Source organism: Petromyzon marinus, chromosome 1 (genome assembly GCF_048934315.1).
Source record: "Petromyzon marinus isolate PM22_M1 ecotype Great Lakes invasive population chromosome 1, UKy_Petmar_22M1.pri1.0, whole genome shotgun sequence".
NCBI classification, from domain to species: domain Eukaryota; kingdom Metazoa; phylum Chordata; class Hyperoartia; order Petromyzontiformes; family Petromyzontidae; genus Petromyzon; species Petromyzon marinus.
The window spans coordinates 6781774-6806080 of record NC_133667.1 but is presented as its reverse complement, the minus strand read 5'-3'; the positions used below and the strand labels follow the sequence as shown (position 1 = coordinate 6806080).

At 45.8% G+C, this 24307-nt stretch overlaps 1 protein-coding gene across 1 annotated transcript in view; it reads right to left on the bottom strand.

Moving 5' to 3' along the window:
• LOC116940965 (uncharacterized) overlaps positions 1–24307 on the bottom strand; it is a 160019-nt gene that overhangs the window by 36608 nt on the left and 99104 nt on the right. Inside the window, exons 10-19 of the mRNA XM_076056263.1 lie at positions 15984–16100; positions 13553–13670; positions 12461–12636; positions 11965–12052; positions 10311–10501; positions 9314–9384; positions 6964–6994; positions 5506–5619; positions 3618–3735; positions 926–1101 (exon numbers count right to left, since the gene is read on the bottom strand). Coding sequence (XP_075912378.1) covers positions 926–1101; positions 3618–3735; positions 5506–5619; positions 6964–6994; positions 9314–9384; positions 10311–10501; positions 11965–12052; positions 12461–12636; positions 13553–13670; positions 15984–16100 — 1200 coding nt within the window. The remainder of the gene's footprint in view (positions 1–925; positions 1102–3617; positions 3736–5505; positions 5620–6963; positions 6995–9313; positions 9385–10310; positions 10502–11964; positions 12053–12460; positions 12637–13552; positions 13671–15983; positions 16101–24307) is intronic.

Below are 24307 nucleotides of genomic sequence, written 5' to 3'. Positions count from 1 at the left end.
TGATCGCCTTTACAGTAAAGTTCAGTCGTTGCATATCTTTACAACAGTGAGCAGATTTTAATTGATTTTGATTGGTGTGGCTCTGCTGTCCACTTATTGGTCGGCAGCAGGAAAGTGTTATCACTGAGCACGTGCATCGGTCGATCATTATTATTCATTCTAAATCAAAAGAGTAACAATCTAAATCGTCAGTTGCGCTTCATTTTGAATGATTTATCCGATAATTCATTTTGTGAGTTTTAATTTACGAAACTTTGCGATGGCAGAGAAATGGAAGTGTCTTGTTTTTACTTTAAATCAGAAACTGGATATTATACGTAATTTTCCAAACCTGTTAAAGTGAGTGTTTTTTAATGGACTTTTTCAATAAAACAAGATCAATACATTATTTACTACAAATATAAGTTTTGTTTATTAACAAACTCAATTGTCTTAACTTAAACATAATTTATACCTATATATGGTAGTGGGTTTTGACATAGAGATCTGCGGTAGACTTATATTTTTGGATTATCCACGATTTTTAATTATCCTCGGTCGTCCTTCCCGTCATTAGCGTGGATAATCGAGTGTCTACTATACATTAAATGTGCCAAATTGATTTTATCAATCCTGTCAAAACTGCAGTGTTACCCTCCTAAAACACTTGAGGGGCTTTCCAGACAATTTTATTTATCAAGGATAAGCAATGTGTTGATGTAGTAATAGGGAATTATTGACGGAACTACTGGCAAGCAACAAACTACTAAAGTGGTGCAAAACAAGTGGTGAAAAACAAGCACACACATCGTGAGCGCAATGCACCACCCTGCCTGGGTTCACTTGTGATCTGCGGTATCTGATGGAAATATTTTACATCTTCCTGCATTTCTACCATTATGTCTGTCTTTTCACTCTTATTAAAGTAGAGCAAACGTCGTCGCACCTTCTTTAACATTGTCACTCAGCACCCAGACATGTTGATCGCGGTCGCTGCGGCAGTGCTCGTGATGGAAGCCGAGCGCGTGCATCAACTCGTGTAGCACCGTGCCCTTGGTCACCTTGCCGGGCTCCAGGGACAGTGCCTGGTCCCCGCCCTGACGGCCGAGGAATGACCAATTCCTGCAGAGACAACCCCAGCCTGAGCACCGAGCCCCATTCACTCACCACTCATCACACAGACAACCCCAGCCTGAGCACCGAGAATAATAGCAGGATGTTGGCGAATAATTTAAATGCATACGAAAGGACCACCCAAGACATGGAGCGATTAAATCTGCTTATGTACATTGCAGGACTTGGCGACTTGGAGAGGCCTTCAATCAGCAGTCAATTGATCACGGTTGATGATGGTAATGATTCTGATTATTTCATGGTGGAAGGAGCCCTTGGGTTTTGGATGGTTGAGAGCAGCTATCCTTGTCAAGTGCCTTGTGAGATATTAATCTTGGGGGAGCCGAGGCTAATTGAAATTTCTGCTGTTCTAGCAAAGGAGCACAGTAGTTGACAGAGGTTTACTGGGTCTAGATGCCGCATGGCAGATAAAAAGGGAGGCCTTATCACCTGATAAGAAAAAAAACGCCAAGTTCCTTAACCCACGAATGCCTCAATTAGTCTCAATATGAATTATCAGGAAGGTCTTAGATGTGCATGTTCAGAAAATTTGAGTATTGAGTAATTGGCACATGGGAATAAACAAAAGTTACAAGAAAATACCACATATGAAGGGATAACAGTCAAAGGTCTTTCAAAATTGATCCAACAGGGTGATCAGATGGTAGGTATTAATGTTTTTTTACTAAGGGTGATGTCATATGCCTCGGTAATGAAATGCTGTACTCATGCGATTGAGTTAATGAGATTTCTGTTGTGGCTGGTTGAGTGCGTCCCTTTAATAATTCCTCGTGAATGATTGACAGAAGTATTTGGTAGAGATGGATTGCTATGGATGTCATGAATATTTTGTGATCCGTGTTTATAAATGAGATGTAGTGATTGGTTGTGACATGTTGGTGGCTCTTCCATGTTTGAGTATTCAAAATAACAAGCCCTCCTCCATCGGAAGCGAGCCAGCACTGACTGAGCATTCTAGGAGCACTGAAACAGATGGTGGCCAAGTGCTTGGTAAAGTTTGAGCAGGAGGCCACCTGGAACAGGTGTTTTGTCTGAGGGTAACTTTACCGGCAGCCTGGGCTCATGCACTGTGATTGCGGAAGGGAAGAATTCATACTTGAAGGATGTAGTGAGATTAAGAAAGTGTTTATAAGTAAGTTTAAACAAATCTACAAATTTTGATTTAAAGCTTTTGTGACTGCAGGGATTCATATTGTTGGTTCTTTCGGTAAAGTCACGTAGAAGGGAAACAATAAAGAACCAAGAATATGATTTTTGTGGAGTTTATATCAGACTTCTAGACCTTTGGTACCACATTTACAATGGCAATGTTTGTAGTTGTGGAGCCTCTTGATATATAGCCAATCATAACATTATCTTCCAATGGGAGAAAATGAAAAGAAATCAAGACATTGACAAAAGAATAGCTCGCCCAGCACTTTAGCAGGCAATGCCAGATATAGAGAGGGCTTTACTATGTGTTTAATGCATTTACATAGTACACCTTTATAAATATATATTTTATACATTGGTTAAAAATCACCTTATTTCTCAAAACCCAGGGTGTCGAGATTAAATTATCATTCTAAAATACAGCACACGAAACTACAAAAGACAAGAACATCATATTGTGCCCTATTAGCTGCATCTGCAATGTACACCACAGCAATACACATCATACATGTGTAACAAGCGAGCGCCATCTCCTGCATAATTGAGGGGTTATACTTTACACACTGTCGTACAGTCCACACCTTATCAGTAGTAGGGTTTTATCTGGGGGAAAGGTTAATGGGCAGAGCTAGCATGGAAGCCTCTGGAACGTTCTCGAAGGTTCTAAGAGGGGCGTGGCCAGAGGCGGGGCTTAGCCTCGCCAAAGAGAATATAAGCAGCGGTAGCGTAAGGCTAGGGGTTGGTGGTTGAAGATCGAAGAGGAGCTCCCCGTCACTACTGCCCCGCCATCTCCACCAGCCACGTGGCGGCTCGACCTCCAGCCGCCAGTCAGCGGTGCGGTTGAGAGCGGGGTGAACGCCACGTGGCGCGGGGCAAGCGCAGCTACGCCGGAGAACAACGGCATCCACGGGAACGAGAGTCCTCGTGACTGTGCAAGAACCTTGAATAAATATTTAATAAAGTTCTGCCGTGACGGAGCCACTTATTACACATGGGTGGTATGGTATACGTGAATGCTTCTTAAAATGTACAACTACATAAGCAATATCTGTTGTGCTGTATGGCTCTCCATTGCGTTGTTGGGAGCCTCTTTAGGAACTGAATGGAGCAGCTCAAGTTCCCCCACAATTATTTAAAAACTCAGGCTGCTGCTGCTGTTGGTGGTGCTATTATTTGCTTTGTCACTTGAGCTGCTCGATTATGTTCTGAAGAAGCTCACAGCATGTAGAGCGAATCGTTGGACATGAAGCCAAACAACACCCAGTACATTATAAAGCAAGCATTTCACTCTGATATTATTGGGTTTGAAGACATGTGAATGGATCAATGTGGATGCCATGTATTTATCTCACCCATCCAAGGCTTGGATGTGAACAAAGTCCCTTTCGTTGCCACGAGGGTGGAACCGTATGTGGGTTTTCTTCTCAAACTCCTGCACTGCCTTTGTGATGGCTTCTTTGTCATGAGCGTCTGTGACAAGGTGGAATGGGGGTGGCACGTGAAGGTGATTGATCTGGTAACAGCGCTTGTTAATTGCATCACTAAGTTCTGGTGCATTCCAAACCTTTTGCTATGAGGGCCAATGACACTGTGTTCAAGCACCTTCATAAAGCTGATCATAAACAATTAAACTCCAGAATCTGAAGTGCAACTAATTAACTATAGTACAGTCATGTGTTAATTTACAGGTAAACAACTGAAATAAAATAATATTTACAATTCTTTGATAATCCACTACTGGATGAAGGCCTCTCTATGCCATGATGGTCATAGCGGTTGTTTCACCATGCTTCACCATGCTGGTCAGTGAGGGTTGGTGAAATAGCGTGGAGGTCAGAGTTGTTTAGATATCACTAGCCACTGATGTTAGCCATGGTTGGGAACAGAACCTCGGTGGCTGGTTTCATAATGCATTGCGTGAACTAGTATACCACCACAGACATTGTAAATTACAAGCAGATAAACAATGTCGCACCACATCATTGCACAAAACATTCCCATGCAGGACCAGCACTCGGGGGTCCTCAGGTGGGCCCTGCACCACAAAATGTCCCTTTGCCAACCCCAGTTCACTCTCCTTCACTGCTATGGAGGCCATCCACCCAACAGCTCTACTGCCCCCCAATGAGAGAGAAACTGGGACTGTTCCAATGCTAATGAGATTAGTGATTTCGTAGAAACATTTTAATCAGTAACAGTGTATGTCAGGTTTCAAGCATGCAGCATGGAGTGTAGAATCCTTCATTCATTTCTGAACAGCACAGCCATTTCCCCTCAGTATCTCCTTGACACTTCATACAATGCATCTTCACTCGGCTTGAAATGCCATTGTTGTTTACTCTTATAATGATAAAGCCTTACTGGTGAAATCCCAATAGCCATTACCAGAAGTAACCGGGGCCTGTCTGTAGTCACATTAGAGAACATACTCAGATGTACTGACATTTGAGAAGACACTGTCAGGGGGTGGCACAAAATGGTTTTACAGAGGGGGAGGCCAGTGGAACTGCGTGGGGAAAGGGCTGGATGTGGGCACAGAGAAGTTGCAGGTGTTCGCTGTGAAGCAAGGAGAGAAACAAAACAAAGACAAGAAAGACAAACAAAAACAGACACAGAGAAACAATGAAACGTGGAGGCAGACAGAGAAACAAAGACATGAAGCGAGACGATCACGGAGAGACACGAATAAAAACAGAAACAAAGAGACACTTGCCTGCTTGTCATTAACAGTAAAGTGCACTGTTAATATGAGATTATATCCTCAGATTTCTGAGGGGCCGTGCCCAGGATAATATATTTCAGTGGAAGCACTTTCTGGGCTTACAGACACTGCCACCACTTACTCAGATGCTGACCCTCAGGATTCTCTACTCTGTAGGGCATCCTGAGTGCCGGTACTGGATGGAAATGTTTAGTGACTTATGTGTTCCTAAGCCTTGGAGTCTGTCTCTCAATTAGTTCAGTGCAAAATGTGAGCCTTTAAATGCTAATTTCTTCATTGTTTGCATGCATCGTCATGCTTGCATCACTATGTATGTGACTAATGGCTCTAGTGTGCAGTGCGAACCTCATAAGCAGACATTCTGCTCTACTGCACTAGGAGGAAGAACACGTTATTAGAAAAAGCACATAGTTTACTAAGTATCTGACTCATACGTCAGTCATCAGCATAGGTAATACACACGATGTGGCCCATAACCTAGTGTATGCGAGAGTCTCACAGATGGAAGCATCACTTACAGAAGCCAGAAGATACCTCGTAGGGGATGTATATCTTCCCATCGTGGTGCTTGGGCCATGGGATCACTCTGTGACACGACCGACTGAGTGCGACGTCTCCACGAATGGTGGGTCCTGGATGATAGAATAAGACAGCTTTACACTGCACAAGATAGAGAATACTTCACAGTGCACAAAGAATGAGACAACTTCACAGTGCACAAAGAATGAGACAACTTCACTGTGCACAGAGAATGAGACAGCTTCACACTGCACAGATAATGAGACAACTTCACTGTGCACAAAGAATGAGACAACTTCACACTGCATGGAGTATGAGACAATTTCACACTGCACAGAGAATGAGACAACTTCACACTGCACAGACAATGAGACAACTTCACACTGCACGATGATGAGACAACTTCACACTGCACGGAGTATGAGACAACTTCACACTGCACAGACAATGAGACAACTTCACACTGCACAGACAATGAGACAACTTCACACTGCACGATGATGAGACAACTTCACACTGCACGGAGTATGAGACAACTTCACACTGCACAGACAATGAGACAACTTCACACTGCACAGACAATGAGACAACTTCACACTGCACAGACAATGAGACAACTTCACACTGCACAATGAGACAACTTCACACTGCACAGAGTATGAGACAACTTCACACTGCATGGAGAATGAGACAACTTCACACTGCACAGACAATGAAATAGAGCTTCACGCTGTACTGACAGATCTCCATTCATCTTGGCTATGGTGGTGACGAAGTAAGATCAGAACAATTACAGCCACATGCAAATACTGCCATAAGGAGCCGCACCGTGAAGCATCACTCCAATTGCCACAGTGCATCTCATAATTTGAGCAAACAGAGCAGTGACACAATAATTTGTGTCCTGGGCTGTGAATCCATCCACCACTCACTGAATGACTTCAGTCACTCGCTCACCAGTGCCTAGTCACCTCATCATTCTTCTTTCACTCCTACCATGGATCCTGTTCCCACGAGCTTCAATCACCATTGCTCACATTCCTCGTATTGTCCCATCCACACTCTCTGCAAAACAACTCTCTTTCTCCTACTTCCCTCGCACTGCTCAAATTGGGAATTCTCTCCCACCCTCTCTTTCCCAAAGTTCTATTTAACTTTGCGCCATTCAAGAAATGTATAAACTATTACTGATTAGACCTTCAATGGTTCTGTTTGTTCCTGATCAATTGGAATTATGAGTTTAGGCCTGGACTCTGCAACTATGATAATAATCACATTTAGAAAAGCTTCCATGAGCGGTGAGTCATATCTGAATCAGTCCTGAGCAAATCCCACACTCACCAGCATTATTCAAACAAGCCCCCATGGCAATCACTCCATCCAGTAGTAGATTGCAATAGGCCCCTAAATTAGTAAGTATTGAAAAAATAGGGCGTATCAGTAAAATAATATAATACCTTTGCTTTTGTTCTCCGCTCCATTTTTTGGCTTTGGATAATCATGTAAAACAGACAAAATACCGTGACCGATGAAAATGTATTACAGAAAATTATAGAACTTCGTAAGGAAGCTGGCAAAGTGGGACTCAATGTAAAAACTAGCAAAACAAAGGTCGTGTAAAAATTTACGTAATAAATATGCAATTAGGAATAAATATTTATGCTGCAAAAATGTCGAAGCTTACTCAGACAAAATTGGAAAACCTATCAGAGTATGTGTACTGGGTAGCATTTAATGTTGATTTGAAGCTTTCGTGACTGCAGGAATCCATACTCTTTGGTTATTTCGGTAAAGTCACATAGGTAGAAATAAAATTAAATAAAACAAATCACGACGTTTCGATCACAACACAAGCAATCTTCATCAGGTGGAACAACCACAGCAAGAAAACATGCTGAAGTAGGCGAGAGAGCTGCTGTGGCAAGAGGTTTTTTGCCACGGCAGAAGAGACCTTCATCAAATTGTGTGTACAACTTAACTGATTGTACAGTGTGGGAAAAAAGTATGTGATCCCCTGCTGATTTTGTACGTTTGCCCACTGACAAATAAATTATCAGTCTATAATTTTAATGGTAGGTTTATTTGAACAGTGAGAGACAGAATAGCAACAAGAAAATCCAGAAACATGCATGTCAAAAATGTTATAAATTGATTTGCATTTTAATGAGGGAAATAAGTATTTGACCCCCTCTCATTCAGAAAGATTTCTGGCTCCCAGGTGTCTTTTATACAGGTAACGAGCTGAGATTAGGAGCACACTCTTAAAGGGAGTGCTCCTAATCTCAGCTTGTTACCTGTATAAAAGACACCTGTCCACAGAAGTAATCATTCAATCAGATTCCAAACTCTCCACCATGGCCAAGACCAAAGAGCTCTCCAAGGATGTCAGGGACAAGATTGTAGACCTACACAAGGCTGGAATGGGCTACAAGACCATTGCCAAGCAGCTTGGTGAGAAGGTGACAACAGTTGGTGCGATTATTTGCAAATGGAAGAAACACAAAATAACTGTCAATCTCCCTTGCCCTGGGCTCCATGCAAGATCTCACCTCGTGGAGTTGCAATGATCATGAGAATGGTGAGGAATCAGCCCAGAACTACACGGGAGGATCTTGTCAATGATCTCAAGGCAGCTGGGACCATAGTCACCAAGAAAACAATTGGTAACACACTACGCCGTGAAGGACTGAAATCCTGCAGCGCCCGCAAGGTCCCCCTGCTCAAGAAAGCACATATACATGCCCGTCTGAAGTTTGCCAATGAACATCTGAATGATTCAGAGGACAACTGGGTGAAAGTGTTGTGGTCAGATGAAACCAAAATGGAGCTCTTTGGCATCAACTCAACTCGCCGTGTTTGGAGGAGGAGGAATGCTGCCCATGACCCCAAGAACACCATCCCCACCGTCAAACATGGAGGTGGAAACATTAAGCTTTGGGGGTGTTTTACTGTTAAGGCGACGGGACAACTTCACCGCATCAAAGGGACGATGGACGGGGCCATGTACCGTCAAATCTTGGGTGAGAACCTCTTTCACTCAGCCAGGACATTGAAAATGGGTCGTGGATGGGTATTCCAGCATGACAATGACCCAAAACACACGGCCAAGCTCCAGCGCTGTCCTCCAGACAGTCTCATCCCTTCACCTGATGAAGGCCGCTTGTGTTGTGGCCAAAACGTCGTGAGAATTTTATTGTGTTATTTTATTTTATCAATTTATTATTTTCTTCTCATTCTACGTGACTTTACCGAAATAACCAAAGATGAATCCTTGCAGTCACGAAAGCTTTAAATCGAGACTTGGAGAAGATCTGCAAAGAGGAGTGGGACAAAATCCCTCCTGAGATGTGTGCAAACCTGGTGGCCAACTACAAGAAACATCTGACCTCTGTGATTGCGAACAAGGGTTTTGCCACCAAGTACTAAGTCATGTTTTGCAGAGGGGTCAAATACTTATTTCCCTCATTAAAATGCAAATCAATTTATAACATTTTTGACATGCGTTTTTCTGGATTTTGTTGTTGTTATTCTGTCTCCCACTGTTCAAATAAACCTACCATTAAAATTATAGACTGATCATTTCTTTGTCAGTGGGCAAACGTACAAAATCAGCAGGGGATCAAATACTTTTTTCCCTCACTGTATACATATTTACTGCATTCTCGCATTTCAGGGCACAAGGATGCTATTTCGAATGTTTTAGAATTGGAATAAGATATGCTTCAATATAATTAGTCATTTAAAAGCCACACATATTTGCTAATAAATGCATAATTAGAGCACGCTGCTGTATGTTAATATTCTTACCTTCATCCAGACCCCGACCTGGCTGTCTACTGTGTGGCTGTGGAAAATCCCTGCTTCCTTAAATGCCCGTCCTAAAAAACACAAACCAGACCATCACTACACAATCCTCTACAACACAAACCAGACCATCACTACACAATCCTCTACAACACAAAAAAGACCATCCCCACAAAATCCTCTACAACACAAACCAGACCATCCCCACACAATCCTCTGCAACACAAACCAGACCATCACTACACAATCCTCTACAACACAAAAAAGACCATCCCCACAAAATCCTCTACAACACAAACCAGACCATCCCCACACAATCTTCTGCAACATAAACCAGACCATCACTACACAATCCTCTACAACACAAACCAGACCATCCCCACACAATCCTCTACAACACAAACCAGACCATCCCCACACAATTCTCTACAACACAAACCAGACCATCACTACACAATCCTCTACAACACAAACCAGACCATCACCACAAAATCCTCTACAACACAAACCAGACCATCACTACACAATCCTCTACAACACAAAAAAGACCATCCCCACAAAATCCTCTACAACACAAACCAGACCATCCCCACACAACCCTCTGCAACACAAACCAGACCATCACCACACAATCCTCTACAACACAAACCAGACCATCCCCACACAATCCTCTACAACACAAACCAGACCATCACCACATAATCCTCCACAACACAACCAGACTATCACTACACAAATTAATATCTACATCTGGGTTTGCACAGACAACACGCATGGGTTTCGTCAAATGAGTGCCCAAACTGAGTACCACAACAATGGCTGCCCCATGGAATCACTGGGCCCTGCCCATTAAACTTCACATTTTACATGCACTGAAGATGATCAAAACCCAGTGCTCAAAAGAGCAATGGAACATTTTTATTTCATGAGATGTTTTTCCTCCCTCTGGACAAATATTTAACAAACAGTTTTTTTACTTTCAAACTCAAACTCTGTATACCTGTAGAAGACGGCCCGTTCCATAGCACTGGTACCATAACAGATTGTTGTGGGGCCATGGCACAGTCGTACATTTTCATTATCTTCAAGACGTCCCCGTCACTCAGAGTGTGGCCACCCCCAAAGCGATGCATGTTCCTCGTGTCCTTGGGACTCAAAGTTGGGCTGTGCCCATCTTTAGAACCTGCAGTTCTGGAAGAACAAAGGCTCATGCTCATAAAATGTCTTTACACAGAGGGATTCAACCCAATGGTTTAGTGGTTATGCTATCCGCAAACCCCTGTAATGCCTGCACAATTAATTTACATGCAATTTGCATAACGAAATTAATAAATTATTGAGCAGGACAATTGATGTCGGTATTATTTTAGTCAAACATCGATTTTCATTGGTGCATCATCTCAGCCGTAATTTCAAAGCCTTGTTGAGGACTATGAGCACGGTTCACATGCTTAAGTGATGTTTTTATCTTAATTGTTGAATAAACAAAATAATTCAAAGAGTGCAGCCTCTGATGTGTAGTGGGTGGCAAGTTGCCAAAAACAGCATCAGTGTAAAACCATGGTCTAATTTGAACGACATATTCTGGGCATTCATCTCAATTATACTTCATGGATGTTTGCAGTGTACACTTATGAGTCCCTTTGTGTTCTGGAGAAATTAATTTTGAGGTGATCACAAGGATAAAAGCCCCAGAGAAAATCAACATTAGTATAATTTATTTTCAGTGGTTGTTTAATACAAAAAATAACCAGAGTGCTCTTCTATTGTGAGAGTAAAATGTGTAAAACAATGCTAATAAATTTCGATTTAAAGCTTTCGTGACTGCAGGGATTAATCTTATTGGTTCTTTTGGTAAAGTCACGTAGAATGGAGATAAAATAATAAAAATAAAACATAATAAAATAAAAAATGAAAAAAATTATCTCGACGTTTCGGCCACAACACAAGTAGCCTTCTTCAGGTGAAGGAACAGGACTGTCTAGAAGACAGCGCTAGAGTGAGCACAGCCAAGCAAGGGCCGCGTCTTTTAACCTGTGTGGACGGAATTAACATATGCATTGGCATATTGCCCAACCCCACCTCCGGAGGTGATGAGAGGGGGGCGGGGGGCGCCCGATTCATATGTTAATTCCGTCCACACAACTTAAAAGACGCGGCCCTTGCTTGGCTGTGCTCACTCTAGCGCTGTCTTCTAGACAGTCCTGTTCCTTCACCTGAAGAAGGCTACTTGTGTTGTGGCCGAAACGTCGTGAGAATTTTTTTATTTTTTATTTTATTACGTTTTATTTTTATTATTTTATCTCCATTCCACGTGACTTTACCGAAATAACCAAGAAGAACAATGCTAATAATGAACAATTGATACATTTATAATTCTTATGATTCATCTGGAGTGTAATACTGTAAAACATTTATATGACCTCATGCTACATGTATAGCACGAAGCTGTCATCATCACGTGTCATTTGAAGTTAGTACAGAAGTAAATACCTTCATATCTATAGTATCTCGCGGTTGTAAATGTTTTCTTTAATACCACAAAAATAAGATTTCAATTCAAACACAAGTAAACATGCATAGATCTTGCAAATCATCCACAGGTGTCAATGTGAGACGTTAGTGCAATTCAAACGCGAAAACTAAACACTTACGCGCCATAGTGAAGGATAGAGCTGTAGTCATAGGGGGTGGTTAAATTGTGACCATTTGTTGTTGTTTTCACAATTGCATCGACCCAGTCTGAAAATAAGATGAAATATACACGTGCCTTTAATATCATTAAATTACACTCACATTAAGTTGAACATTTCACATTGGAATAATGCAGAGTAACCTGCAGGCACACAGTGACGCATGGCTGGTGGTTTGCAATGACAGAGGGTTTAGAGCGGTTGGTGGACTGGGGGTTCGTGGTTCATCATCAGCTGCATTTGTAAACATCTATATTAATCATTATGCATTATCATCACGTGTAGCCAATGGCACTCAACACACTTGCATTGCAAATCATGCAAAAGCTATATTATGAATATGGTGCATTCATTGTGGAGAATTTCTGACCAATGAATTCCAAAAAACTGTAAAAACAAACTCTACATTCATCGTGCACCTGTAACTAAATTGAATTTGTATGGTCATACATTGCACCTGGCTTAATGTTGTGGTTGTGGACCCAGAGGTGGTCGTCGCGGTCGCTGCGGCAGTGCTCGTGGTGGAAGCCGAGTGCGTGCATCAACTCGTGCAGAACGACGCCCTTGGTCACCTTGCCGGGCTCCAGGGACATTGCCTGGTCCCCGCCCTGACGGCCCAGGAACGACCAATTCCTGTAAAGACAACCCCAGCCTGAGCACCGAGCCCCATTCACTCACCACTCACCACACAGAGACAACCCCAGCCTGAGCACCGAGCCCCATTTACTCACCACTCACCACACAGAGACAACCCCAGCCTGAGCACCAAGCCCCATTTACTCACCACTCACCACACAGAGACAACCCCAGCCTGAGCACCGAGCCCCATTCACTCACCACTCACCACACAGAGACAACCCCAGCCTGAGCACCAAGCCCCATTTACTCACCACTCACCACACAGAGACAACCCCAGCCTGAGCACCGAGCCCCATTCACTCACCACTCATCACACAGAGACAACCCCAGCCTGAGCACCGAGCCCCATTCACTCACCACACAGAGACAACCCCAGCCTGAGTACAGAGCCCCATTCACTCACCACTCACCACTCAGAGACAACCCCAGCCTGAGCACCGAGCCCCATTCACTCACCACTCATCACACAGAGACAACCCCAGCCTGAGCACCGAGCCCCATTCACTCACCACTCACCACACAGAGACAACCCCAGCCTGAGTACAGAGCCCCATTCACTCACCACTCACCACTCAGAGACAACCCCAGCCTGAGCACCGAGCCCCATTCACTCACCACTCATCACACAGAGTATTGTCTGTGTCTTTGTCTCTATAGTGTCTCTCCAGTGTCCGTGTCTCTGTCGTGTCTGTATCTCTATACTAGCCATGTATCTATCCTATCTGTGTCTCTGTAGTTGGTCGTATCTCTATCCTGTCAGAGTCTCTGTAGTGTACGTGTCTCAGTAATGTCCGTGTTCGTGTCGTGTTCATGTCACTTTAGTGTTTGTGTCTCTGTTGTGTTCGTATCTCTGTAGTATCCGTCTCTGTAGTATCCGTGTCACTGTAGTGTCCGTGTCTCCGTATCTCACCCTTCCCGTGCATGGATGTAGATGTAGTCGGCCTCTTCAGAGTGAGGGATGAACCGGACGCACGTTTTCTTCTCAAACTCCAGAGCCGCCTCCTCGATCTTCTTGATGTCGCCATTATCTGCAGGTCACTCGCCGGGTGTGAGAAGCGGGGCCGGCGTGACCGAGAGGAGTTCACGGCGAGAGCCAAGCACAGCCAACGGCGTGGGGCACGGCGTGCGGTGGAGTGTGGGGCATGAACAGGGGCACAGAGGGTGACACGGCGTGAGGTGGAGCGTGGGTCATAGAGGGTGGCACAGTGGGGGCCACAGTGGGTGGCACGGCGTGGGGTGGAGCGTGAGTGGTGGTAGCGCTGGGCTCCCTGGGGAGGGCCTGGGGGCCGCTCCGCCGTCTCGACCCCACGGCCGCCACCGCCGCCTCTCCCTGCGCTTCCACTCAGCAGCAGGAGGCGTCGCTCATTCAAACCACGGCGCCGCTTTATTTGAGTTGATAGAGTAACTTCCCGTTCTGCGAGAGCTGCTTCTCTTTCATGGCCACTGTGGGTCAGGTGCTGCAATCTACTGGTTGTTCTAGAGTAGCATCACGGTTACCACTGCCTTTGACTGGATAGCATCTGTCACGTGTGGCTTATTGACTTAACACTCATTCGCTTGGTTCCCACTACATGTTTCTGACAGCAGCTAAAGAACAAACATAGGTATGCATCCCTTCTAATGTCTAATAAAGCTGTGTTTAGTGAGCGGCACTGCTCCAGATAAAGTCCGGAGCGGAGTCCCTGCGTGAGTGAAATCTCGGCAACGCGGGCCCTCGCCTGGCGACGCGAGGAATCTCCACGATCCGCGGTGGCGACGCGAGGCTCCCTAGCGCCACTCTGCGCTCTCCGTGTCATGTGCACCGCCTCCTCTGCTCCATTGGCCCCAATGCGGCGTTCCCATCACAGTCACGCACGCTGGGTACGCGCTGCACGTCACTGGCTTCTACACGCACGGTGCCATGCGTGTATCACGAGTCACGACCGATCTAAGTCAAAGACTCGAGGCCTGGTTACAGGCCTCTGTGCGTGATGAAGCCGTGTGTATGTAGACACTTAGATCTGTGTGTCCTCTTCATCTGAGAGTCGGTCTGGTTCCTGGGATATGTGGATGTATTTCCTATAGAGAGCTGCAGAGAATTCCTCCACTAATCTTCAGATTCTGTATCAATAATGAGTTATGGTTCCATCTTTCTCCCTTAGGATGACCATTAGTAAAATGTCAATCAGCAACCTCGTTTTGCTGCAGCTATTTCAATGGAGCGTCAATCATTCAGCATCTTCTTTGGTTCTTTCGGTAAAGTCACGTAGAATGAGAATAAAATAATAAATTGATAAAATAAAATAACACAATAATATTCTCACGACGTTTCGGCCACAACACAAGCGGCCTTCATCAGGTGAAGGGAGCGAGACTGTCTGGTAGGACAGCGCTGGAGTGAGAGAGCCACGTTCAGATCACGGCTTTTTAAGCTGTGTGAGAGGAACAAAGAGCCTTGACGAAGGAATTAGCATAAAATTTTGCATTGAAATGGCTGAATGATTAGCTTGTGACTGGTCACAGAAATAGCTATGTTAAAAGTTAAAGCATACACATCCGCAGAGGCACCCATTGTTTTAACAATGGGAATATTATTGTGTTATTTTATTTTATCAATTTATTATTTTATTCTCATTCTACGTGACTTTACCGAAAGAACCAAAGAAGATGAATCATTGCAGTCACGAAAGCTTTAAATCGAAATCATTCAGCACTCGGGGAATGTGGCTTGATTCTCACGCTGATTCAAGTAACCAGGCGACATCTCGCAGAGACTAAGACATCGAGTTGGGGTTCTTCTTCAGGGTCAAACCCTGTCCCCTGACTCTCCGCTCACCACCAGTTTTCCACAGCCACCTCCATGCCCAGTCACGTGATTATCAATCCACACAAAGCACAGATCTGAATGATAATTTACATCCTGATTTACATTGGGCCCTGCGCTTAATTCTAGACAAGAGCCACTCTGTTGATGTGAACTCTGCCCTCAATCTCGTCACCTTACAGTCACAGGATGAACAAGGCACAGGTGGAACAAGGCACAGGATGGACAAGGCACAAGATGAACAAGGCACAAGATGAACAAGGCACAGGATGAACAAGGCACAGGTGGAACAAGGCACAGGATGGACAAGGCACAGGTGGAACAAGGCACAAGATGAACAAGGCACAGGATGGACAAGGCACAGGTGGAACAAGGCACAGGATGGACAAGGCACAGGTGGAACAAGGCACAGGATGGACAAGGCACAGGTGGAACAAGGCACAGGTGTAACAAAGCACAGGTGTAACAAGGCACAGGTGTAACAAGGCACAGGTGGAACAAGGAATGAGTAGGGGGAGGAGGAGGCGAGGCCACTCACAGAAGGCGACGGACACTTTGTAGGGGATGTAGATTAGGCCGTCCCTGGCCTTGGGCCACTTCTGCACGGAGCGACGTGCGGGGTGGACGGCGATGTCTCCCCACTCAAGCGTGTAGTCTGGGTGAGACGGGACAGTAACACTCACTCACTGGCACTCACACTCACTCACTGAGACACTCATTGTGACAGTGGGATTCACAGCGATGTCTCCTCTGCAGCGTGTAGTCTGGGTGAGACGGGACAGCGTCACTCACTCACTGACACTCATGCACTGGCACTCACTCACACTCACTCACTGGCACTCACACTCACTCACTGAGACACTCACTGTGACTGTGAGATTCACAGCGATGTCTCCCCACTCGAGCGTGTAGTCTGGGTGAGACGGGATAGAGCCACTCACTGACACTCACTCACTGGTACTCACAAAGACAAAGATCCCCGTATAGCCTTAATAGACTGTTGGCGCAAGTGCTGTTTGCGAGCACCTATGCAGGCTGGAATGGCACGCGAGGGGGTGGTGCCAGCACCACGCCCGGCCGCCTTTGTCTCCCTAGTGGAGATGTTCGCACACCGCACCAAGTACTCATTTTGAGTCGACCTAGGGGAGGCCCAGGACCGGTTCAGATAATCGTCACTGGTGCTGGTGGCCGTGTGACTAGGAATGTATTAGTTGTTTGAAGGCCTGGCCTCCACAGGGGAATGGTACGTTCTGTGAATGTGTTACAAATGTCCGGATGGTGTCTGCGCGCTCCCTGCAATACGATCGCCGTATACGGCACCTGCATGTAACGGCTTGCAGATGCTAACAACCAAGTGGCGCTCGTGTGCATCATGGGGAGAGTAGAGTTTAATAGACTAAGAGATCGTCACACGTGGGCAGAGAAAGAGAGGAGGGCCTGGAGCCAGGACTTGGACATGGGGTTGACAGTACGGACGTCTGGGGGAACGCAGTTCCAGACCCTGGGGCAAAGGACAGAGCAGCCTCCCACTTTGCAAATGTTGACTGGGGGCTTCAACGGAAGGCCTTGTTGGTGAGCAGAGAGTGCGTGACTGGGAGTAGAGTGAGATGAGGGGGGCAAGGATTATAAGAGTGAGTCCATGGAGGATCTTGAAGAGAGTGGGTGTGATCTGGAGATCGATCTGGGATTGGGTTGGGAGCCAGCGGTGTGGTGGATGAGGAGTTCAGAAAGGAGGTAGAGAGAGTTGCAGTAGTCGAGTCGTGAAGCGGTGAAGGCGTGGGTGAGGGTGGGAGAGGGTGGGTGAGGGTGGGTGAGGGTGAGGGTGGGAGAGGGTGGGTGAGGGTGGGAGAGGGTGAGGGTGGGTGAGGGTGTTTCAGTTTCATTTATTTTGGTATAGCCCTGTGAGCCATTCGGCTCTTGAATCGGGTGCAACTGCAACAAACAAAAAACATGAACAAGGGTGAGGGTGGGTGAGGATGGATTAGGGTGGGTGAGGGTGAGTGATGGTGGGTGAGGGTGATGGTGGGTGAGGGTGGGTGAGGATGGGTGAGGATGGGTGAGGGAGGGTGAGGATGGGTGAGGGTGATGGTGGGTGAGAGTGGGTGAGGGTGGGTGAGGATGGGTGAGAGTGAGGATGGGTGAGGGAGGGTGAGGATGGGTGAGGGAGGGTGGTGAGGGTGAGTGATGGTGGGTGGAGTGGGTGAGGATGGGTGAGGGTGGGTGAGGATGGGTGATGGGTGAGGGTGGGTGATGGTGAAGGTGGGTGAGGGTGAGTGATGGTGGGTGGAGTGGGTGAGGATGGGTGAGGGTGGGTGAGGATGGGTGATGGGTGAGGGTGGGTGATGGTGAAGGTGGGTGAGGGTGAGTGATGGTGGGTGAGGGTGGGTGATGGTGGGTGAGGATGGGTGAGGGTGGGTGATGGTGACGGTGGGTGAGGATGGGTGGAGGTGGTTGAGTGTCTCAGCAGCCACTGGGGTTAGGGAGTGTTGGAGGCAAGGCATCTGGCAGAGTGGAGCTTTGTGTGTAGAGAACAGAACGCGATCTAAGGCTCTGCCCCCTCTATCCCAGTGCCTTGTCACTGGTTAGGAGGAGCGCGCTCGCAGCGGAGTCTTTCCCGCCGAGGAGGACTTCACCGTGAACATTTGCCTGGAGAAACGTCGATTTGCCCCAAGGTGCGAGTGAAGGCAGCGGGTGAGAGTGGGCGATGGGGTGGGGTCAGGGAGTCCGTGCCAGCGCAGGGCCGCGTGCCGCCACCACGGAGAGGGAGAGACGGGGCCCAGCGGGGGGCCCTGGGGGACCCCCCAGCACGGGGCAGTGAGGACCACACCACTGAGGGGATTGTAACTGAGGGGATTGTAACTGAGGGAAGTGTAACTAAGGGGATTGTAACTGAGGGGATTGTAATTGAGGGGAGTGTAACTGAGGGGATTGTAACTGAGTTGTAACTGAGGGGATTGTAACTGAGGGGATTGTAACTGAGGGGATTGTAACTGAGGGGAATGTAACTGAGGGGATTGTAACTGACTTGTAACTGAGGGGATTGTAACTGAGGGGAATGTAACTGAGTTGTAACTGAGGGGATTGTAACTGAGTTGTAACTGAGGGGATTGTACTCTTTGGTTCTATTCGGTAAAGTCACGTAGGTAAAAAAATAAAACAAAAATCACGACGTTTCGGCCACAACACAAGTGGCCTTCATCAGGTGAAGGGACCAGACTGTCTCGAGGACAGCGCTGGAGTGAACACAGCCACGCTCAGACCGCGACCTTTAAGCTTGTGTGAGAGGAATTAAGGTGCCTTGACAAAGGAATTAGCATTAAAAAAAATTAGCATTCAATTGGCGGACTTAGCATGGTGAACGGTGTAGAGGGGTGAACATGTGCAGGTCGGCGAGGGTGGGAGGGGGAGTTTACATATTGATGGTGTGAAAAGGAAATTTAAGCAGCTGCGAAAGTTTGGGATACCACTACTTGAAAAAATATAAAGTACCATTGAAACTTAGTTTAATGTTTGGTATGATTTAGAACATCTTTCCAATGGTTGCTTAATTTGAAACCATCTTCTCGGTTGAAATTGTGTCTGTGTTTGTAAATCTGAATTGCCTCGTGAACAAATCTCTGATAAAAACCCGTGGGTTTGCAAAGAACCTTGGTATCGGGTGATCATGATATAATTTTCCTCTCACACAAGCTTAAAGGTCGCGGTCTGAGCGTGGCTGTGTTCACTCCAGCGCTGTCCTCGAGACAGTCTGGTCCCTTCACCTGATGAAGGCCACTTGTGTTGGGGCCGAAACGTCGTGATTTTTGTTTTATTTTTTTACCTACGTGACTTTACCGAATAGAACCAAAGAGTATGGATCCTTGCAGTCACGAAAGCTTCAAATCTAGAATTGAGGGGATTGTAACTGAGGGGATTGTAACTGAGTTGTAACTGAGGGGATTGTAACTGAGGAGATTGTAACTGAGGGGAATATAACTGAGGGGATTGTAACTGAGTTGTAACTGCGGGGATTGTAACTGAGGGTATTGTAACTGAGGGTATTGTAACTGAGGGGATTGTAACTGAGAGGATTGTAACTGAGGGGATTGTAGCTGAGGCGATTGTAACTGAGGGGATTCTAACTGCGGGGATTGTAACTGAGGGGATTGTAACTGAGGGGATTGTAACTGAGGGGAGTGTAACTAAGGGGATTGTAACTGCGGGTATTGTAACCGAGGAGATTGTAACTGCGGGTATTGTAACTGAGGAGATTGTAACTGAGGGGATTGTAACTGAGGGGATTGTAACTGAGTTGTAACTGAGGGGATTGTAACTGAGGGGAGTGTAACTAAGGGGATTGTAACTGAGGGGATTGTAATTGAGGGGAGTGTAACTGAGGGGATTGTAACTGAGGGGATTGTAACTGAGTTGTAACTGAGGGGATTGTAACTGAGGGGATTGTAACTGAGGGGATTGTAACTGAGGGGATTGTAACTGAGTTGTAACTGAGGGTATTGTAACTGAGGGGATTGTAACTGAGGTGATTGTAACTGAGGGGATTGTAACTGAGGTGATTGTAACTGAGGGGATTGTAACTGAGGGGATTGTAACTGAATTGTAACTGAGTTGTAACTGAGGGGATTGTAACTGACGGGATTGTAACTGAGGGGACTGTAACTGAGGGGATTGTAACTGAGTTGTAACTGAGGGGATTGTAACTGAGGGGATTGTAACTGAGGGGAGTGTAACTGAGGAGATTGTAACTGAGGGGATTGTAACTGAGGGGATTGTAACTGATTGTAACTGAGGGGAGTGTAACTGAGGGGATTGTAACTGCGGGGATTGTAACTGAGGAGATTGTAACTGAGGGGATTGGAACCGAGGGGATTGTAACTGAGGGGATTGTAACTGATTGTAACTGAGGGGAGTGTACCTGAGGGGATTGTAACTGCGGGGATTGTAACTGAGGAGATTGTAACTGAGGGGATTGTAACTGAGGGGATTGTAACTGAGGGGAGTGTAACCGAGGGGATTGTAGCTGAGGGGATTGTAACTGAGGGGATTGTAACTGCGGGGATTGTAACTGAGTTGTAACTGAGGGGATTGTAACTGAGGGGATTGTAACTGAGGGGAGTGTAACTAAGGGGATTGTAACTGCGGGTATTGTAACTGAGGAGATTGTAACTGAGGGGATTGTAACTGAGGGGATTGTAACTGAGTTGTAACTGAGGGGATTGTAACTGAGGGGAGTGTAACTAAGGGGATTGTAACTGAGGTGATTGTAACTGAGGGGATTGTAACTGAGGGGATTGTAACTGAGGGGATTGTACTCTTTGGTTCTATTCGGTAAAGTCACGTAGGTAAATAATAAAACAACAATAATCACGACGTTTCGGCCACAACACAAGCGGCCTTCATCAGGTGAAGGGACGAGCCTGTCTGGAGGACAGCGCTGGAGTGGAAGAAGCCACGCCTAGATCGCGACATTTAAGCTGTGTGAGAGGAAGAAGAAGAAGACCACGGGCTTTGACAAAAGAATTAGCATATAAATTAGCATTGAAATGGCTCATTGAAATAGCCAAGTCAAAGTATACACATCCGCAGAGGTGCCCCCCGACAAAGGAAATTAGCATAGGATTTAGCATTTAAATAGTTTAGTGATTAGCTAGTAACTGGTCACAGAAATAGCTATGTTAAAGTCAGAGCATATACATTCACCGAGGCACCCAGCACTCATCAAACAGGAGAATCCAGCGAAACACAACCACGCCCAGACATCGGACCTGTGTGCGAGCAGAGAGGTGGTGTACGTGCCGGTGGACTTGCAGTTTGGCGAGGGGAGGGGGGAAAGGGGGGAGGGGGATTTTACCTATTGATGGTGTGAAAATGGGAAATTATAAGAGCTGCGAAAGTTTGGGGTACCACTACTCGAAAAATATACTGTACCATTGAAATTACTTTAATGTTTAGTTCGATTTAGAACATCTTTCCAATGGTTGCTTAATTTGAAACCATCCTCTCGGTTGAAATTGTGTCTGTGTTTGTAGATCTGAATTGCTTCATGAACAAATCTCTGATAAAAGCCCGTGGGTTTGCAAAGAACCTTGGTATCGGAAAAAATTATATCGTGATCCCCCACAGCATTGTAACAGTGATCAGCTACGGCAGAAGAATTCGTTTTGCCGTGTTTCAAATCTGATTTGTGCTCGCGAATTCGGTCAGAGACATGTCGCTTTGTCTCACCGATGTAGCAATAACCGCAGGTACAACTCAATTTGTAAACCCCGGGGTACTGTAAATCAGGAATGACATCCTTCACGGATGGGATCAGATCACGAATTTTGTGTACTGTATTGAACCGGACCTGGATCTTGTGTTTGTTTAGAATTTTGGAAATCTTTTTAGTAACGCCTGCTATATATGGAAGTGTGATGGTTTTGACCGGAGTATCAAGTGGTTGTTTCTGTATGGAAGGAGAGACAGCTTGGCGGATGGTACGGTCAGAGTAACCATTCCTTTTGAGGGCCAGGTGTACATGTTTTAATTCACTGGTCAGGTGGTGTTGGTCCGAAATGCAATGAGCCCTATGGTATAAAGTTTTGATGAGAGAATTCTTTTGGGCTGGGTGGTGGTGGGAATCAGGTTTCAAGTAGGAATCTGTGTGGGTGGGTTTCCTGTAGACAGAATGCCCCAATGAGCCATCAGGTCTCCTCTCAAACAGAACGTCTAAGAATGGTAGCTTGCCATCTTTCTCCACTTCCATGGTGAATTTGATGGCGGGATGTCTGGAATTGATGTGGTGTAGGAAAAGGTTCAGAGCTGGGAGGCCATGTGGCCAAATGACGAAAGTGTCATCCACATATCTCTTCCACAGGGAAGGTCTGAGGGTGGAAGTCTGGATGGCGTCTGATTCAAATTTCTCCAAGAAAATATTGGCTATCACTGGTGACAAGGGGGAACCCATATGGGGGTACCCTCATTTTGTTTGTAGAAGGAGCCATTCCAAGTAAAGTAGGTATTGTTGAGGCAGTGCCTAACCAGTGCAGGTGTGTCGGGGTCTAGTCCATGTTGGACCAAATTTTCAATTATTTCAATGGTATCAGGTACTGGGACCTTGGTGAACAAAGAGACCACATCGAAGCTGACAAGGATATCGTCAGGGGACAGTACAACGTCTTTGACCATAGAGACCAATTGGGCTGAGTTAAGTACTGCTGAGGCGGTCTTGCCAGTGAAAGGCAGCAAGGTATCTGACAGAAAACGGGCTAGTCTATAGGTAGGGGAGTTGATCGTGGATACGATGGGTCGTAGTGGGGTGCCTTCTTTATGAATCTTGGGAAGACCATAGAATCTAGGGGGTCTTGCAGCAGAAGGTTTTAGGGAGGGACGTTTAGTTGGGTCGATTAGGGAGGTCGAACTTGTGATGATCTTGTTGGTTTTTATCGCTAGGCTATTAGTAGGGTCATTTTTTATTTTTGAGTAACTTCCATCGTTGAGCAGATTCTGGATTTTGTTGTTGTATGAATCTGGATTCTCCTGTTTGATGAGTGCTGGGTGCCTCGGTGAATGTATATGCTCTGACTTTAACATAGCTATTTCTGTGACCAGTTACTAGCTAATCACTAAACTATTTAAATGCTAAATCCTATGCTAATTTCCTTTGTCGGGGGGCACCTCTGCGGATGTGTATACTTTGACTTGGCTATTTCAATGAGCCATTTCAATGCTAATTTATATGCTAATTCTTTTGTCAAAGCCCGTGGTCTTCTTCTTCTTCCTCTCACACAGCTTAAATGTCGCGATCTAGGCGTGGCTTCTTCCACTCCAGCGCTGTCCTCCAGACAGGCTCGTCCCTTCACCTGATGAAGGCCGCTTGTGTTGTGGCCGAAACGTCGTGATTATTGTTGTTTTATTATTTACCTACGTGACTTTACCGAATAGAACCAAAGAGTATGGATCCTTGCAGTCACGAAAGCTTTAAATCTAGAATTGAGGGGATTGTAACTGAGGGGATTGTAACTGAGTTGTAACGGACGGGATTGTAACTGAGGGGATTGTAAATGAGTTGTAACTGAGGGGATTGTAACTGAGGGGATTGTAACTGAGGTTATTGTAACTGAGGGGATTGTAACTGAGGTGATTGTAACTGAGGGGATTGTAACTGAGGGGATTGTAACTGAGGGGATTGTAACTGAGGGGACTGTAACTGAGGGGATTGTAACTGAGTTGTAACTGAGGGGATTGTAACTGAGGGGATTGTAACTGGGGGGAGTGTAACTGAGGGGACTGTAACTGAGGGGATTGTAACTGAGTTGTAACTGAGGGGATTGTAACTGATTGTAACTCAAGGGAGTGTAACTGAGGGGATTGTAACTGCGGGGATTGTAACTGAGGAGATTGTAACTGAGGGGAAGTAAGTGACGAGATTGTAACTGAGGGGATTGTAACTGAGAGGATTGTAACTGAGGGGATTGTATCTGAGGGGACTGTAACTGAGGGGATTGTAACTGAGTTGTAACTAAGGGGATTGTAACTGAGGGGATTGTAACTGAGGGGATTGTAACTGAGGGGATTGTAACTGAGGGGATTGTAACTGATTGTAACTGAGGGGAGTGTAACTGAGGGGATTGTAACTGCGGGGATTGTAACTGAGGAGATTGTAACTGAGGGGAAGTAAGTGACGAGATTGTAACTGAGGGGATTGTAACTGAGGGGATTGTAACTGAGTTGTAACTGAGGGGATTGTAACTGAGGGGAGTGTAACTAAGGGAATTGTAACTGAGGGGATTGTAATTGAGGGGAGTGTAACTGAGGGGATTGTAACTGAGGGGATTGTAACTGATTGTAACTGAGGGGAGTGTAACTGAGGGGATTGTAACTGAG